Source organism: Rana temporaria, chromosome 6 (genome assembly GCF_905171775.1).
Source record: "Rana temporaria chromosome 6, aRanTem1.1, whole genome shotgun sequence".
Lineage (NCBI taxonomy): Eukaryota > Metazoa > Chordata > Amphibia > Anura > Ranidae > Rana > Rana temporaria.
In genome coordinates this window covers 193,897,882-193,917,963 of record NC_053494.1, presented here as the reverse complement: position 1 = coordinate 193,917,963, position 20,082 = coordinate 193,897,882, and the positions used below count along the sequence as shown (strand labels likewise).

General features: G+C 43.8%; 1 protein-coding gene across 1 annotated transcript in view; it reads left to right on the top strand.

The window, feature by feature from the left end:
* KYNU (kynureninase) overlaps positions 1 to 20,082 on the top strand; it is a 161,279-nt gene that overhangs the window by 91,107 nt on the left and 50,090 nt on the right. The window contains exon 8 of the mRNA XM_040358039.1: positions 11,413 to 11,559. Coding sequence (XP_040213973.1) covers positions 11,413 to 11,559 — 147 coding nt within the window. The remainder of the gene's footprint in view (positions 1 to 11,412; positions 11,560 to 20,082) is intronic.

The following is a 20,082-nucleotide window of genomic DNA, read 5'->3' as shown; positions in this document are numbered from 1 at the left end:
TGCTAATTGTCCCCATTAATGTCACTGTGCCTTCGTCGCCGCTGTGCCCCTTTCCCCCCCAGCCTGGCACTTACCTTTACTGGAGTCAGTCATCCACGTCCTCGACCCTCGCCTCGATGTCTTCTCCCGCTCTCGATGACGCTTCAGCCAATCAGGTTACCGGTAGCCAGAACCGGCCAACCTGATTGGCTGAGACGCCTGTCAGTCTTATCCAAGGAGCGCACATACCGTGCGTTCCGAGGATAAGCTTCTGGGGACCCGAGGGCTGTACTCGCTGGCTCTGATAGGCACTTCCGTACAGCCAACCACTTGCCGTTTTTCAGCTGGCTGGCGCTCAACATCCGGCCAGCTGAATAGTGGGCGGCAGCGGGACAATAACATAGATTTGTGCAATGCATGAATCTATGTTATTAAAATCAGTGGCGGTGAGAGCCAGAGGGGGCGATGCTCCAGCACCCTCTATGGATAAACCGCCACTGGTTTGGGGTCCACCTGTGGTAAATTCAGTTGATTGGACATGAGTTGGAAAGGCACACACCTGTCTATATAAGGTGCCACAGTTAACCAAGCCATGAGGTCCAAGGAATTGTCTGTAGACCTCTGAGACAGGATTGCATCAGGGCATATATCTGAGGAAGGGTACAGAAAAATGTCTGCAGCATTAAAGGCCCCAAAGACCACAGTGGCATCCATCATCTGCAAATGGAAGAAGTTTGGCATCCCTAGGACTCTTCCAAAAGCGGACCACCCAGCCAAAATGAGCAAGTGTCTTAGTCAGGGAGATGACCACGAAACCTGATGGTCACTCTGACCAAACTCTATAATTTCTCTGTGGAGAGAGGAGAATACTTCCAGAAGAACAACCATCTCTGCAGCACTCCGTCAATCAGGCCTGTATGATAGAGTGGCCAGATGAAAGCCACTCCTCAGTGAAAGGAACATGACAGCCCACCTGTCCAAAAAGGCACCTGAAGGACTCTCAGACAATGAGAAACAAAATTCTCTGGTCTGATGAAACAAATATTGAACTCTTCGGGCCTAAATGGCAAGCCTCATTTCTGGAGGAAACCAGGCACCGCTCATCGCCTGGCCAATACCGTCCCTACAGTGAAGCATGGTGGTGGCAGCATCATGCTGTGGGGATGTTCCTCAGCGGCAGGAACTGGGAGACCAGTCAGGATCGAAGGGAAAGATGAATGCAGCAATGTACAGAGACATCCTTGATAAAAACCTGCTCCAGAATGCTCTGGACATCAGACTGGGGGGAGGGTTCATCTTCCAACAGGACAACGACCCTAAGCACACAGCCAAGATAACAAGGGAGTGGCTACCGGATAACTATGTGAATGTTCTTGTGTGGAGCAGCCAGAGCCCAGACTTGAACCCTATTGAACATCTCTGGAGAGATCTGAAAATGGCTGTGCGCCGACGCTGCCCATCCAACCTGTTGGAGATTGAGAGGTCCTGCAAAAAAAAAAAAATGGGAGAAACTGCTCAAAAATAGGTGTGCCAAGCTTGTAGCATCATACTCAAAAAGACTTGAGGCTGTAATTGGTGCCAAAGGTGCTTCAACAAAGTATTGAGCAAAGGCTGTGAATATTTATGTACATGGGATTTTCTTTAATTTTTTATTTTCAATAAATTTGCAAAGATTTAAAAAAAACTTCTTTCACATTGTCATTATGGGGTATTGTTTGTAGGATTTTGCGGAAAATAATGAATTTAATCCATCTTGGAATAAGACTGTAACAAAATGTGGAAAAAGTGAAGCGCTGTGAAAACTTCCCTGATGCACTGTATGTGCGGACAATTGAATGTGAAAGCCTTCACTGCATGCTGTGAAGTTCTCACAGTGTGCATTAACTACTTGCCGACCGGGCACCGTCATTATATGGCGGCAGGTCGGCTCTCCTGGGCAAGAGCCCGTAGCTATACGGCGGCTCTTTGAGTGGCCACTAGGGGCGCGTGCCCGCCGCCCGCTCGCCCCGACTCCCGTGCGTGTGCCCGGCGGGCTCGATCGCCGACGGGCACCCGCGATTGCTCGTTACAGAGCGGGGAACGGGAGCTGTGTGTGTAAACACACAGCTCCCGGTCCTGTCAGGGGGGGAACCGCTGATCCTCTGTTCATACAATGTATGAACAGAGGATCAGTGTTTCCTCTAGTGAGGCCACACCCCCCCCACAGTAAGAACACACCCAGGGACATACTTAACCCCTTCCCCGCCCCCTAGTGTTAACCCCTTCACTGCCAGTGGCATTTTTATAGTAATCCAATGCATTTTTATAGCACTGATCGCTATAAAAATGCCAATGGTCCCAAAAATGTGTCAAAAGTGTCCGAAGTGTCCGCCATAATGTCGCAGTACTGTAAAAAAATCGCTGATCGCCGCCATTACTAGTAAAAAAAATATATTAAGAAAAATGCCATAAAAATACCCCCTATTTTGTAAACGCTATAACTTTTGCGCTAACTAATCAATAAACGCTGATTGCGATTTTTTTTATGAGAAATATGTAGAAGAATACGTATCGGCCTAAACTGAGGAAAAAAATGTTTTTTATATATTTTTGGGGGATATTTATTACAGCAAAAAGTTAAAAATATAATTTTTTTTCAAAATTGTCGCTCTATTTTTGTTTATAGCGCAAAAAATAAAAACCGCAGAGGTGATCAAATACCACCAAAAGAAAGCTCTATTTGTGGGAAAAAAAGGACGCCAATTTTGTTTGGGAGCCACGTCGCAGTTAAAGCGGCGCAGTCCCGAATCGCAAAAAGTGCTCTGGTCTTTGGGCAGCAATATGGTCCGGGGGTTAAGTGGTTAAAGGTTTCAGCAAATTAGAGCCTGCTTCATTTCCTGTCTGGAGGACATCAGCATCATCTAGCACTTTTCTCCCCGGCTTGACTATCCCTGGCCTGCCCCTTTCATTCACTGAATTTCTGTTTGTTTAATTATGGAAGCGGTCTTAAAAGGGGCATATACATTGGTCATCGTATTTCAGTTGGGTGTGTGAACTGCATCTTTATTTCTGACTGCAAAGCTTGATTAAATTCCCGGCAGGCCAATTATATGCGATGGAGAAATAAATCGAAAACAGAATTCATGTAGAATTTATGTACTGGCAGCAAAAGATTACTTCTGAGAATCAGCCCCATGGTGAGACACTTTCATATCTGAAATGTGGATTCCGAGTATCTCCAGAATACTTATAGAAATGTCTGCCACATTACAAATATTCATAAGCACATACCTGTAAGGAAGAGGGTATTTACCTTTCCTGACACTCATGCTTTTCAATGCAGTATGGAGAACCAGGCTCTCAAAAACTGCTTGGAAACCAACAGTTCCTGGAATGTTCATCCGCATACCTCCAAACGTTCTGAGATGGGAATAAGGGACACCTATTAACAAATGTTTGTAGGCAGAGCAGGCCTGGTCTTAGTGGGTTTGCATAGTTACATTCATCCAGCTTGAACCAATGTAAATATGCATGTGCCATGCCTGGCAGTGGCGGCTGGTGCTCAAAATTTTTGGGGGGGCGCAAACGAAAAAAAAAAAATTGCAGCCTCACTGTGCCCATCACATGCAGCCACTGTGCTATCAAACGCAGCCACTGTGCCATGCCACCAAATGCAGCCACTGTGCCATCAATTGTCACCACTGTGTCATGCCATCAAACAGCAACTGTGCCATCAATTGTCACCACTGTGCCATGCCATCAAACGCAGCCACTGTGCCATCAATTGTCACCACTGTGCCATGCCATCAAACACAGCCACTGTGCCATCAATTGTCACCACTGTGCCATGCCATCAAACGCAACCACTGTGCCATCAATTGTCACCACTGCGCCATGCCATCAAACGCAGCCACTGTGCCATCAATTGTCACCACTGTGCCATGCAACACAGCAACTGTGCCATCAATTGTCACCACTGTGCCATGCCATCAAACGCAGCCACTGTGCCATCAATTGTCACCACTGTGCCATGCCATCAAACGCAGCCACTATGCCCCTCAACTGTTGCCACTGTGCCAATTGTCACCACTGTGCCCTTTAATTGTCACCACTGTGCCCCATGATGCCACTGTGCCCATTGTCACCAATGTGCCCCATGATGCCACTGTGCCCATTGTCACCACTGTGCCCCATGATGCCACTGTGCCCATTGTCACTCACCACTGTGCCCCATGATGCCACTGTGCCCATTGTCACCTCTGTGCCCTTTGTCACCACTGTGCCCCATGATGCCACTGTGCCAATTGTCACCTCTGTGCCCTTTGTCACCACTGTGCCCCATGATGTCACTGTGCCCCTTTCCCTGTAAAAAGCACTTACCTGAGGATTCCATGTGCTCCCTCGATGTCTTCTGCCGCTGTGGTGAAGCTTCAGCCAATCAGGTTCCTGATAACCAGAATCCGGGAACCTGATTGGCTGAAACGGCCGTTTGTCTTATACAATGAGCGCAGATTTCCTGCGCTCAGAGTATAGACAGCTGAGAGCCGGAGAAAAGCCTATCAGAGCCGCTGGCTTTGATAGGCAGTTCCCCTCAGCCAACCAGCTGCCGCTATTCGGGTAACCGGCGTCCCGCATCCGGTTATCTGAATAGACCAGGCAGCGCTGGCAACCAACAATAACATACATTTGTAATAAAAGTTCTTAAAGGGCCCGTTTTTTTTTTTTGTGACTGTGGGAGGGGGGGCGGCGCCCGTGCGTCCCTATGGACGGGCCGCCACTGATGCCTGGAAGATCCTTCTGGAAGCTAGAAATTACTGTAGTAGACACTGACAGTAGACAGTGATCATGGCTAGCTTCCAGGTCCTGGCACAGGTGCCATTCAAGGCACACTAAGGCCTCGTACACACGACCAGTCCATCCGATGAGAACGGTCTGAAGGACCGCTGTCATCGGTTAACCGATGAAGCTGACTGATGGTCCGTTGCGCCTACACACCATCGGTTAATTAACCGATTGTGTCAGAACGCGGTGATGTAAAACACAACGACGTGCTGAAAAAAACTAAGTTCAATGCTTCCAAACATGCGTTGACTTGATTCTGAGCATGCATGGGTTTTTTACCGATGCTTTTGCATACTAACGATCGGTTTTGACCTATCGGTTAGGCGTCCATCGGTTAGATTTTAAAGCAAGTTCCTATTTTTTTGACCGAAGGTTAACTAACCGATGGGGCCCACACACGATCGGTTTGGACCGATGAAAACGGTCCATCATACCATTCTCATCGGATGGACCGATCGTGTGTACATGGCCTTAGTGTTTTCTTAAAGGGTTTGTAAAGGTTAGTGTTTTTTCACCTTAATGCATCCTATGCATTAAGGTGAAAAAACACCTTGCAATCTCGGGCCCCCCAGCCCCCCTATTTTACCTACCTAATCCATGAAACTCCAGTTCTCGTTCCCATGATGGTTTCCCCCAGCAGGCCGTTCGTCATTGGAGATTGATAGCAGCACAGCCATTGGCTCCCGCTGCTGTCAATCAAATCAATGATGCGGCGTGCCCGTGGGCCGGGCAGAGTGATACAGTCGGCTGCTATAGCAACCACTGTATCATACAGGAGCTCGCCCGTAAGCTAACCCCCTTGGGAGAGCGCTTCCCAAGAAGGGGGTTAGCTCTTGTGGGGAGGAGCTGAGACAGCCACCGGGGGTCCCCCGAAGACCAGGATCGGGGCCACTGTGTGCAAAATGAACAGCACTGTGGAGGTAAGTATGACATATTTGTTATTTAAAATATATATATATATATATATATATATATATATATATATATATATATATATATATATATATATATATATATTATTTAAAAAATATATATATATATATATATATATATATATATATATATATATATATATATATATATATATATATATATATATATATATGTACCTTTACAACCCCTTTAATGAAGACAAAGCCTCTTCTCTGATTGGACAAGGTGGACAAGGTGGAGGGGTGGAGTGGTGACATCACAATCTTGACTTTATTCAATCAAAGAATGTCTTCCATTCATTGAGAAATTGCAGAGTGTTGCCTGAATGGCACCCATGCCCACTGAGGGGCCTCCTGTGTTTAGAATGCAGCAGCTTGGCATGGGACCTGGAAGCTAGTGGTGATCACTGGAGTAGAGTGATGGTAGAGTGATGGTAAACCTTGCCACTCCAGATGTTTTGGAACAAAATTTGCCATGATGCTCATGCACTCTGAAGTGTAGGTAGGCATCATGGGAAATGTAGTTCCAAAACATTTGGGATGCCAGGGTTCACCATCAATGCTCTGGGGCAGGGGTCTCCAAACTATGGCCCTCCGGTTGATCAGGAGCTACAATTCCTAACATGTCTAGTCATTACTGTGAATGTCAGAGTTTTGCAATGCCTCATGGGATGTGTAGTTCCACAACAGCTGGAGGTCCGTAGTTTGGAGATCCCTGCTCTAGAGGGATACCACGGGTATGACACATATATGGTTACATTGCTTCAAGCTGCACCAATGCAACTATGCAAAAATGTCCATACCTGGAGTTCAGCTTTAAGTTTTTGCTTGCCTATGTGTTGCTTCTCTAAGGATTAAGCTGCACTGGCATTTAAAGTCTTGTGAGATCATCTTATTTGCAGTGCACTGAAATTAAAATGGTTCTAATGAGATGATTGTCATCTATGGTTACATTTCTCGTTAGCAAAGAGAGTGACAGGTGTAGGCGTAGCCAGAGGCCCCATCACTCCATGCGATGTGTTAATACACTTGTGTTAATGCACCCGGTTTCAGCACATTAAGACTCGCTGTGTTAAGGTGCCTAATTGATTTTGGATGGACTGGCAGCGCACCTTAAAAAATGGACACAGCCCTTTATTTCTCATGCAGCTCAGCATGCACATTTTGACACTCTACTGTAATAGTGCACAAGGGGGCCTTTTAAAATAAATGGCACCACATTATCTCTCTGCTTGGCTGCTTTCACACTTGCATTGGTTTGCCATTGTTCCGGAGGTGATACTATCATCTCCAGATGCCTGTTTTTTTATTATTATTATTTACTGTATTTATTGGCGTATAACACTCACTTTTTTACCTTGAAAATAGAGGGTACACTGTGCCTGCGTGTTATACGCAGGGGGCTGTGGATAGTTTTTTTCCTGAAACTTTCCTCTTAGGCCTTGTTCACACGACCGAACATGTCTGCGGAAACTGGTCCGTCGGACCAGTTTCCGCGGACATGTTCGGTCGTGTGTAGGGCCGACCGGACAGTTTCCCGGCCTAGCGGACAGGTTTCCAGCGGACAAAAGTTTCTTAGCATGCTAAGAAACTTGTCCGCTGGAAGCCTGTTCGTCGGACATGTCCGATGGTCAGTACGACTCATCGGACATGTACGCTGGTCCGAAATCCCACGCATGCGTCAAAGTGATTGGACGCATGCGTGGAAGCATTGAACTTCCTGGTGCGCGCACGTCGCAGCGTCATCGTCGCCGTGACTTCACAGCGTATTCTGTCCGTGGGGAATTTGGTCTGATGGTGTGTACACACATCAGACCAAATGATCCCAGCGGACATGTCAGATGAAAACGGTCCGCGGACCGTTTTCATCGGACATGTTTGGTGGTGTGTACGAGGCCTTAAAGTTAGGGTGCGTGTTATACGCCTATGTGTGTTATAAGCCGATAAATACGGTATTTATTTTTAAACAGCAATTTCGCATTGCAGGAATGTTGGCTTCCTCCCACACTCCAAAGACATGCTGGTGGGTTTCATAGTTACATAGTTAGTCAGGTTGAAAAAAGACACAAGTCCATCCAGTTCAACCAAAAAAACACAAAAATACAATCCCATATACACAATCCTGTTCCACAGTTGAAGGCGAAAAACCCCAGCAAAGCCTGATCCAATTTGCTAAAGCAGGGGAAAAAAATCCTTCCTGATCTCCCGAGAGGTAATTGTATATTCCCTGGATCAACTTTACCTATAAATGTCATTATCCAGTTATTTTATGCACATTTGGGAAAGAACCCAGGCCTTTTTTAAAGCTGAGCTGGCCAGAACCACCTCTGGAGGGAGACTAGTCCTCTGTGATGGGCTTACATTTAATAACTCAACACCAAGTTCACTATATGGACCACTTATGTATTTGTACATGATAATCATATCCCCCCTTATTCTCCTCTTCTCAAGAGAGAATAAATTCAGTTCCTCTAATCTTTCCTCATAGCTGAGCTCCTCCATGCCTCTTATCAAGTTTGGTTGGCCTTCTCTGCACTTTCTCCAATTTCCTGATATCCTTTTTGAGAACTGGTGCCCAAAACTGAACTGGATTCAGTTCAAAATGGCCCTAGCATGTGTTTGTATGTAAGATAGGCATAGCTCCCAACTGTCCCTGATTTTAAGGGACTGTCCCTGATCTGGAACAAAGTCCCCCTGTCCCTCCTTCCTTATGTGTCCATCATTTTGGTCTGATCTATACAATTGTATAGAAAATTTACTTTTTATCTTTTGAAAAGTGTTTCCCAGAGCTAAACCTTTCATCCAATTTCTTAATAGATTAATTTGTAAAAATTTCTAGAGCCAGTATAAAGGCATAGTCTTGGGGGAAAAAAAGCACTTGTGGATTTAACTAATATTTTTTTTGTATATCTCTCCTTTAACCTACCCGCTGTGTGATCGAGCTGTCTCCTAGCTCGATTCACACAGTGCCTGTGTGCCGCCGAGGTCCGTTCCCTGCGACGTTACGACGCACGGGGGCGGAGATCGGGCCAAATTCAAAAAAGTAAATACACAGTACATTTACAGATTACAGTACTGTATGAAATAAATACACACCCCCTTTGTCCCTAGTGGTCTGCCCAGTGTCTTGCATGCACTTTTATATAATAAATACTGTTCTTTCTGCCTGGAAACTGGAGATTGCAACCATAGCAACCACAAAGTGTCCCTTTATGTCAAAAGTGGTTTTAGACCAGCTAGAAAACAGCAATAATAAATTAGAATCACTTGCAGAATTGAGCGATAGCGATTTGTGGGGAAATTAGTCATCAAACAATAAAAGTAATGACAGCGACAATTCTGCAACTGAGCAAATTTCAGTGTTTTTGATTTGATTACATTATTGAATAATTTTTTATTATAATTACATTATTATTTGTTATAATTATTTATAGTTATTTATTAAATTATAATGACAGCGACAATTCTGCAACTGAGCAAATTTCTGTGTTTTTGATTTGATTATATTATTGAATATTTTTTTATTATAATTGCATTATTATTTGTTATAATTATTTATTAAATTATAATTTATGATTTTGTGTTTCAAACTTTATCATACCCGTGATGTCTACTAGACTCTTGTTTGGTCAGATTTAAGTGAGTTATTCCTAAGGCCCCATACACACGATAGAATCCATCCGCTGAAAAATCCCAGCAAATGGGTTTCAGCGGATAGATCCTATGGTGTGTACACTCCAGCGGATCTGTTTCCGCAGATATTTCTCCCCTGGGATGGATTCCAGCAGATCGAATATTTGCTGACATGCCAAACAAATCTATCTGCTGGAATCCATCCCAACGGATGGATCCGCTGGTCTGTATAGACTCACCGGATCCATCCGTCCGAAGGGATCCCCTGCATGCGTCGTAATGATTCAACGCATGGTGGAATTCCTTATATGACAGCGTCGCGCACGTCGCCGCGTCATAATCGCGGCGACGGCGCGACACGTCATCGCCAGAGGATTTCGGCGCGGATTTCAATGCGATGGTGAGTACATTCCATCGCATAGAAATCTGCGGAAATCCTCGAGAGGATTTATCCGTGGAAACGGTCCGCTGGACCGTATCCGCGGATAAATCCTCCCGTGTGTATGGGGCCTAAGAATTACAGGCCTACAATATAAAACGCCAAATTTTCATGCAAAATTATTGTACCGCTTTCAGCACCTAAAACCAGAAAGAATCCTACCTTTCTGTTAAAAAAAACCCAGAAAGAATCATACCGCCAGGGAGGTTAAGGGGGCGTGGCAGGGGTTGTACCCTATGCCTATGTACTTTTGTTAATAGGTGTCCCTCGTTCCCATCTCAAAAAGTTGGGAGTTATGAAGATAGGGCCTTTAGATTGTTAACTCCTTGAGGGCAGTAACTGATATTAATGTACAAGTTCCTTGTACATTGTCGGTGCTACTGTATTTGCATGCCTGTAATAAAATACGTTTATTAGTTAATAAGTTAATTTCTGTTTCGGGTTTAGATACACTTTGATTGCAACTACATGTTGTTATAACACCCGCCATTTTATTTTTTTCATCTGTGTACCATCCCTTCCTATCCCTTAGCCACAACAGGAAGTGAAAGGAAATCCCTACAAAGTGAGGGAATTCCTTGGTAGTCACCAAGGTTACCAGAACGTGTGTCCTGGTTGGAAGATTTATCCTCTGTTCCTGTTCTGGGGACAACCCAAAATTTGGGATTTTCTTTCACTCTTGGTGATAATGGTAATAAACAGGACAAATAGAGAGGTTGATTCTCCCTAACGAGGGCACAGACGGCAATAAAACACACGACAGGTGTTCTAATACCTCTCTACACTCTACATAAAAAAAAAAAAACGTTAATTATACTAAATAAATACATAAACATATATATATATATATATATATATATATATATATATATATATATATATATATATATATATATATATTGTAAATGGAGTGTCAATGGTCCTCAATAAATATGGCACCTCATCCCAGGTATCGAATATAACAAAAGCAGGGGGGTGGGAATTTGGATTATAATGGTGCCTGAAAAAAAAAACTTACCATTAATATTTAAAAATGTATAGTTTTTATTACACAAATATTTATAACATACAATACAGTCAAGGTGCTTAAAAATCAATAGAGCAACAATATATTGTTTAATATTGGCCAAGGTATTGAAAGCCTGACATGGTTACGAGTCAGTGGTCCCTACATGTTTCGCCAAACATTGGCTTCTTCGGGGAAAATAGTAGTAACCAATTGTATATTTAGCTCTAAAAAGACACATAAATAAGACAATTTAAATATTCATACATAATGTTACAACATGACTAATGTCGTTTATGTCTTTAATTACATCTAAATAGCAACACAGCAGGTCTCTCTCCCAATCCAGAGCAGCATACCCTCCCAACCAACCACCACCTACATAAGAATTATATAAATTATATATATATATATATATATATATATATATATATATATTTTTTTTTTATATATATATATATATATATATATATATATATATATATATATATTTTTTTTGTTTTTTTTTGTTTACTATACACACACAATATATTTTTATTTATAAACCGATTTATTTATAAAATAATAAAATGCCTTCCGAAATGTAAATCCTGTTTTCTTAGGGAGAAGAAACACTGCGGACGGAGGATATCCTGTCGGTTATTGAAAGGGAAGGAGATACGATTGCCCTCATTTTATTCTCCGGAGTTCAGTATTATACAGGACAGCTCTTTGACATCCCCAAAATAACAGAAGCCGGCCACAGAAAGGTAGGACTTCAGTCCATCTTAATATTACAAAATTGATTTTTTAAAAGCCTGCATTTCTTATGACAAGCAGGAATATTGTAGTAAGGGCTAAGCCATCTGCTTCCATGGAAATACGATTCAGTCAGCAGGCTGTTCCCCGTGGTGCTGACCGCGGTATTGCTCAGCTCATCAACCTGCATGAGACAGGCGCTGTACAAAGTTCTCTACCTCATTTTTTATGATTGGCCTTTGGTGACTTCACCCCGGTGCCCTCAAGCCTTAGATATGCCGGTTCATTGACCTGGTTTACAAAAACAGAAAAAAAAATAGGTACAGTATGGTACAGAACTGAAAAATGATGAGTCCTGAAATTCATGAAACACAATAGGCTTAATTAGGAGGTTATTTCAGGAATAAACGCAGCAACAGTAAACTTGTGTATGTGCCTATCTTATTGATGTATGTGTCCTTGTATTTATGGAAGGCTAGGACTACCAAGTGGTCCTACGTATCAAATAATCATTCCCCTATGAAAATTATTAGTAGGACATCCTAGAAATTTGGCATCTATGTACAGTTTCGTTTTGAGCATGAGTTCATAAAAGGACGGCATAGAGCTGGAAAGATTAAAGACAAGAGAAACTAAAAGAGCAAAAGAGCATAGGGGAGCCTATCACCCAATTATTTACAGATGACATGGTGTGTATGTGTGGGTGTGTGTGTGTGTGTGTGTATATATGTGTATGTGTACTTTATATGACAAAAAGTATTGGGACGCCTGCCTTTACATGAACTTTTATGGCATCCCAGCCTTAGTCTGTAGGGTTCAATATTGAGTTTGCTCACCCCTTGCAACTATAACAGCTTCTACTCTTCTGAGAAGGCTGTACACAAGGTTTAGGAGTGTGTCTATGGGAATGTTTGACCATTCTTCCAGAAAGACGTGGATGAAGGAGTTTGGGGTGGAGGAACTTGACTGGCCTGACCTCAACCCAATAGAACACCTTTGGGATGAATTAGAGTGGAGACTGCGAACCAGGCCTTCTCCTTCACATCACTGCCTGACTTCACAAATGTGCTTCTGGAAGACTGGTCAAACATTACCATAGACACTCTCCTAGACCTTCCCAGAAGAGTCGAAGCTGTTAAAGCTGCAAAGGGTGGGCCAACTCAATAGAACCCTATGGGCTAAGACTGGGATGCCATTAAAGTTTATGTGCGTGTAATACTCTTGGTAATATAGTGTGTGTGTATATATATATATATATATATATATATATATATATATATATTCGGTATATTTATACTTTGCTTGTATATTAAAATCTTTGACGTAATCAGCTTGAACATGTATTGCAATATATGCAAACTGTGAAGGCGCCTTTCACACTTTTGGGACTCGACTTGTGAGACCCCAAGTTGCAGCACATGTGATGTTCGAAGCATTTCTATGAGAGCCAATCCTACAAACACTACAGAAGTCGCCTCAACTTCAGAAAAGATTCCTGCACCTTTTCGGTCCAACTTTTGATGCAACTTTGGTCCAGAAAATGTAAAGTCAGATCAAGGTCACACTTGGAATTGTGAGATTTTTATGTAATGTAAAGGAACCTAAAGGTTATCATGTGGTTACACCTTTTTATTATCTCATGTGTAGATATAGGAGCCATCTAGAAAGTCATCTGTGCTGTAACCCCCTTGTATTTTGTGTATCTATTGTGGTGTTTTGGTCTACACACCTGGTTATGTGCATAGATTACTATTGTTTCCTGTTAGGCCTCGTACACACGACCGAGTTTCTCGGCAAAAACCAGCAAGAAACTTGCTGGGAGATATTTTTTTGCCGAGGAAACCGGTCGTTTGTACATTTTCGTTGAGGAAACTGTCGAGAAACTCGACGAGCCAAAAAGAGAGCAAGTTCTCTATTTCCTTGACGGGAATGGAGAAAATTGGCTTGTCGAGTTCCTCGACAGCCTAACAAGGAACTCGACGAGGAAAATGATGTGTTTCGCCCGTCGAGTTTCTCGGTTGTGTGTACGAGGCCTCAGTCTTGTCCAACATCTAAATCTTCTATTTATACTGTATATTATAAATGATCCACATAATAAAAACAAACATTTGAAATATAACGCTCAATGGTAATAGCAGTCAGCTGTCTGCTCACATGTTCCAGGCTCTGATGAAGGGGGCAGCATCCTAAAACACACACGTGGAGGTACACCATGCCCCAGCCTGTCATCTGCTCAGCCTTCTTTGGCATACATCTGAACATTGCATGGTTCTGGCATCCCATGTTCTATCCTGTCATTGTTCATCTGCACCCTCCCCTCTATCTGCAGCACTAGTTGGAGAGCTTTTCTACATGGCGGTCTGATTGGATTTCTCAGGAGCTTCAGCCTCTTATGCTATCTATCATGTTTTAATGTAGTGTGTATCAAGTTTTTATTCTGCAAGTGTGATAATTTGTCTTTTATCTATTAAGCAAGGTCATGCTGTGCGCAATCTGGTGCTCTCCCTCCTTTAGGGCACTTTTCAGTGTGTGCAGTATTCATGCCCATTCCTTTGGATGGGCTTAAATCACATTGGGTTGCACCAAAAGTAGTACATGCACTACATAAAAAAAAAAAAAAAACACTGCATTTGCGATCTATATATCCAGTGTATATATCGAGACCCTCAGTAGATTGCAAACCCATTGCATTCTGAAGACGGCACTGGACCTGCACACGGAACATGGATTTCTAGCAACCGCATTCCCGTGTGAACGATCCCTTAGGGCTGATTCTGTCCAGCACCGCAGCGCCTGGTGTGCGGTCCGACTGAGATCAGCACAATGTTGATGTGCCGAGCTTGACGCATGGGTTAGGTGTAGCATTGTGCAGCAGGCAGAAAACACACAGTCCAATTTCGGCAGCAACAGTGTCTTGTAGAACAGTTCATCAAGAACAACAGGCCCAGCGGGGAGCACACCTGATCATCGCCACTTACAAATGAAACAGTGGTGAACCCACGAGATGCAGAACAGAAAATGCAGACAGTGTCTGTCATGGAGGAGTGGAATGTGGTCTGGCTGGTCCATACTCAAAAGGGAAGGCTTCCTGGAAGGTAGACATAGGGGGGTAGATCTTTAGATCCACGTAATCTATCTGATTTACGATCCGCCGGTGCAAGTTTTTGAGGCAAGTTCTGTATTCAGAAAGCACTTGCCTCTAAAGTTGCGCCGGCGGATCGTAAATCCCCCGGCGGAATTCAAATTCCGCGGCTAGGGGGAGTTTACTATTTAAATCAGGCGCGTCCCCACGCCGATTGAACTGCGCATGCGCCGCCGGCTAAATTTCCCAACGTGCATTGCTCCAAATGACGTCGCTAGGATGTCATTGGTTTCGGCGTGAGCGTAACTTGCGTCCAGCTCTTTTCTGAATCGACGTACGCAAACGACGTAAAAATTCAAAACTCGGCACGGGAACGACGACCATACTTAACATAGGATACCCCTCACATAGCAGGGGTAACTATACGCCGGAAAAAGCCAAACGCAAGCAACGTAAAAAAAAAGCGATGGCCGGGCATTCGTTTCTAAATCAGTGGAAATCCTCATTTGCATATTCTTTGTGTGTAAAAAAACGAAACACCACCTAGCGGCCGGCCGGGAATTGCAGCCTAAGATCCGACGGTGTAAGTCACTTACACCTGTCGGATCTTAGGGAGATCTATGCGGAACCTGATTCTATGAATCAGCCCCATAGATCCGACCGACAGAACTCAGAGATACGACGGCGTATCAGGAGATACGCCGTCGTATCTCTATCTGAATCCGGGCCAGTCTCTGCACCATCCCTACGCCTCTGGAACTTGTCCCTATCTCTAGTGCTGTCCCTGACAGACGGGGTTCCTTTCCATATGTTAGCCACTCGCAAAAAGAGCGCCATCACTTCTGGTCCGGGATTCCCTACGCGCTACAGTAGGAATATTTGCCAGCACACCATGGAGCGACATAAATAGTGTCCAAACGGATGTTTTATTGCATGATCACAACACAAAGAGAGTGCAACATTTCGGAGCCGCGCAGGGCCCCTTCGTCGGGCATGTGAGCAGTATCCAGCTGGTTGTTGCTACAAGCACCCAAACCCAAGAGCGGATCCAGGAAAGTGTGCGATGGGAATATTAAGTATCCCTACGCGTTACGTCACGTCTTCAGAGCATGTGCACTTCACTCTGCATTAAGGGCATATTGAGGGCCAATGAGATCTGCAAATATGGAGGTGTGCCTCTGTGTGTCTGTGTGAATCCAGGAGGTGAACAGGCAGAAGCTTTAGCTGCCCACAGTTAAAATGGCTGCAGCCAGACTCAGTGGAGGGAGATTTCTGCAGCATATTTGGCAAGTACAGAATCGCAGTATATTTAAAATAATATGCAAAGTGGTTGAAAGGGAAGCTTTAGAATGGCAAAGATGTTTTTATTACAAATTATGTGAGCAGACTGAAGTTCCTCTTTAAGTAAGCCACTCCGGGAGTGCTGGAAAGTAGATGTAATGTACCAGCCATTGCCAAGCCAGACATTCTAAAGTGAAATCTGTTGTATATAATTCCCTTGATAAATGTAAGGAAATCCAAGGTAGGGACGTACTTATCCTTTTAGTAAAAGAAAATGAGACCATTTTTAACGTTCTTAATGCATGGAGTTCATTGATACAGCAGATATGACTGAGAATGGGCTCCATCAATGTATTAAAGTCATGGTGTATTTCCTTACAAGAGGCTCAACATGATTTCAGAGATTACGGGATTATCAGGGTGGATTTTACAAGCTTAATCACAAATATGTTATGATGCGCAATGCCTGCAGACAAGATGCAGCACTCTGATACACTGTGTCATGTTCTAGTAGACGTTTCAGTGTATAATATAAATGTCAATAGAGGAATTTTGATTTTCATCGGACAAAGCGTAGGACTTTTGTCTGAAGGGCGTTGGCCAGGAACTTGTCTTGCATACAAATGGCAAAAAATTGTTGGCTAACAAACACAAAACGATGTCGTTTTTCAGCTCTTTAGCGCCACCCTTTGGGCAACTTCTGCTAATGTTGTGTTATGGTCAGCATTGCTTCGGGAAAATGTGTGTTAGTACTTTGGATTTTTGTACGGCAACACACATTTGACTTTTTTTCCTTTAGAAATGTCATTTTGTGCAGAGACTATTATAAACAAGGGGAAAATGTACTACTTTACAGGCATACTATACACACCCCGAGGTACGAAAGTTAAAGGAATATTTCACTTTGATTGTTTCACTTTAAGCATTATTAAAATTACTGCTCCCGAAAAAACTTTTTTTTTGCATTGATACATGTCCCCTGGGGCAGTACCCGGGTCCCCAAACACTTTTTATGACAATAACTTGCATATTAGCCTTTAAAATTTGCACTTTTGATTTTTCATGTTCGTTGCAGGCCAAAACATGTTGGCTTATTTTTTACTTTTTTATCAACAATTAAAATTATCTTGGACTCTTTTGTCTGATTTTGGTCTGGCCCTACTTTATGTATTTCTATGGTTTGAGCTAGTGTTGGGTGCCCATCGAGGGAAGCCTTACTGTGTGGGAACCACCTCACCAGAACTATTGAGCTTGTTTAAAGCTTTTTTTTCATCTGACTACAAGTGCAGGTTTAAAAGTTCCCAGCACCTCTTCAGACCTGTTGTTCTGTAGCAATACATTTCTATTAGGGGTGCCTGACGTCACTTCCCTCTGAACCCTCGGTGCCCATGCTCGCTAGTGATCCTGGGAGATGTGTCATAATTAACCAGGTGTCAGTGGGCAGCTCAGAGGGCTTTGTTGCCATCACAACGGGGCGGGCACTCCCGATGACGATGCACGTTGTGATGGCCACATCAGAAGTGTATAGCGCTGCGAGCGTACATACTGTGCATGCGCAAGAACGGGCGGTGCATGCTGGTAGCTCAACTGCACCTGATCCTGCAAGATAGTGCTTGTGGGCTTCATATGCCCACAAGCAATATGGAAATTGCCAGGAAAGAGGAATATTATGCCACGTACACACGAGCGGTTTTCCCTTCGGAAAAAAAACCCAATGGTTTTCCAGACGGAATTCCTCCTAAACCTACCATGCAGTCACATGGTCACACAAAAGTCCGGTGAACTTTTGAATGCCAAGAACGCGGTGACGTAAATGACTACGACGAGCCGACAAAATTAAATTTTATGCTTCCGAGCATGCGTCAAATTGTTTTCGAGCATGCATGTTTTTTTTTCCGGTCGGAAAAGCATACAGACGAATGGTTTTCCCCCAAGGATTTTTTTCTGGCAGGAAAAAAGAGATCCTTCTCTCTTTTTTTTTTTTTCCGGCAGTTTTCCTGTGGGAAAAAGTCAGATGGAGCATACCTGTACACACGGGCCCGGATTCAGAAAGGAGATACAACGGCGTATCTCCGGATACGCCGTCGTATCTCTGAGTGCGGGCCGTCGTATCTATGCGACTGATTCAGAGAATCAGTTACGCGTAGATTTCCCTAAGATCCGACCGGCGTAAGTGTCTTACACCGTCATATCTTAGGCTGCATATTTACGCTGGCCGCTAGGTGGCGCTTCCGCATAGTTACGCAATGAATATGCTAATTAGGTAGATACGTATGTCCGGCCGGCTAATTTTTTTACGTCGTTTACGTTTTTCGGCGTAAAGTTACCCCTGCTATATGAGGCGTAGCTAATGTTAAGTATGGACGTCGTTCCCGCGTCGAGTTTCGAAAATTTTACGTCGTTTGCGTAAGTCGTTCGCGAATAGGGCTGTGCGTAAGTTACGTTCACGTCTAAAGCAATGACGACTTGCGGCGTAATTTCGAGCATGCGCCGTTCGTAAAATACGTCAAATATGTGGGGTCACAGTGAATTTACATAAAACACGCCCACATCATCCCCATTTGACACACATACGTTACGCCGCTGTACCTAAGGGTGCAAGTTCTTTCTGCATACGGAACTTGCGCCCTAAGTTACGGCGGCGTACTGTATCTGCGATACGATACGCCGCGCCGACAGATACTGCAATGTATCTGAATCCGGCCCACGGTCAGGATTCCCGACGAAAAGCGTTTGTGTGTACGGGGCATAAGATATCTTCCTCTATAATATCCGCAATCGAGCGGCGATACATCCCAAAACAATGAGTGCTATGAATAGAAGTTTGAAACTAACAATATTCATCAAACACATTTTTTAACAGTTGGAACTCCACTTTAACTCCCTAACTCTAAACCTAAGCACATGGGCTGTCACAATAATATGCATGATCAATGAAGCTATCGCTAATACTGCCATAGTTCACCAGCAAAATACAATCTGCTGGAAATGAATGCCAGACAATTGGAGCCAAAATTTTTGTGCTGAATGCAACTGTTCTAGTATGCCCCCTTGGGCAATGGCTGGCATAATTGTTTCTCTCCATTTGCAAGGAAAGTAGGCTGAAGTATTCATTAATTGGGTTTCAATTGTATTTAGTGATTTCAGCAGATCTTCCTGATTTTTTTTTTTTTCCAGAGTTAGACTTTGTCTTAAAAAGTTACAGGGAATAGAACTCAAAATTAAAATGTTTCGATATTTTGGAATGGCATAGCAGCTTAAACCTCGAAAAAGGAAAATTGCAGTAATATGCAAATGACATCATATTGTAAATCAAAAACACAGAGGGCCAGATTCACAGAGATCTGCAGCGGCGTAACGTATCGTCTTTACGTTACACCGCCGCAAGTTTCCAGCGCAAGTGCCTGATTCACCAAGCACTTGCGTGTAAACTTACGGTAAAGCCGTCCGGCGCAAGCCCGCTTAATTCAAATGGGGCGTGTACCATTTAAATTCAACGCGCTCCCGCGCCGAAGGTTCTGCGCATGCTCCGTGCGAAAATTTCTCGCCGTGCTTTGCGCGAAATGACGTCGCCCCGGCGTAATGTTTTGAACGGCGACGTGCGTTACATCGTTTCGTATTCCTGGACGTCTTACGCAAAAAAAAAATTGAAATTCGACGCGGGAACGACGGCCATACTTTAACATGGGCTGTCTATTGTTACACCACCTCAATAGCAGCCGTAACTTTGCGACGGGAAAAACCGACTAGCGACGACGTAATGAACGCGCGTACCTTCGTGGATCGCCGTAAAAGCTAATTTGCATACCCGACGCTGGAAAACGACGCGAACTCCACCCAGCGGCGGCCGAAGTATTGCATCCTAAGATCCGAAGGCGTACGAAGGCGTACGCCTGTCGGATCTTAGCCAAATGCCGTCGTATCTTGTTTGTGAATCACAAATTAAGATACGACGTGGCAAATTTGAAAGTACGCCGGAGTATCAGCAGATACTCCGGCGTACTTTTTCTGTGAATCTGGCCCAGAATACTTTGCTTTAAAGTCCACATGTCACTTTGTAAAATTTTATCGGATTGCTGTAAAATGAAAGCATGCCATGCCACCCCCACCACTGCATGGGTTAAAGTGGTATTAAACCCAAAAATGTAATATATTGCAGCTTACCAATCAT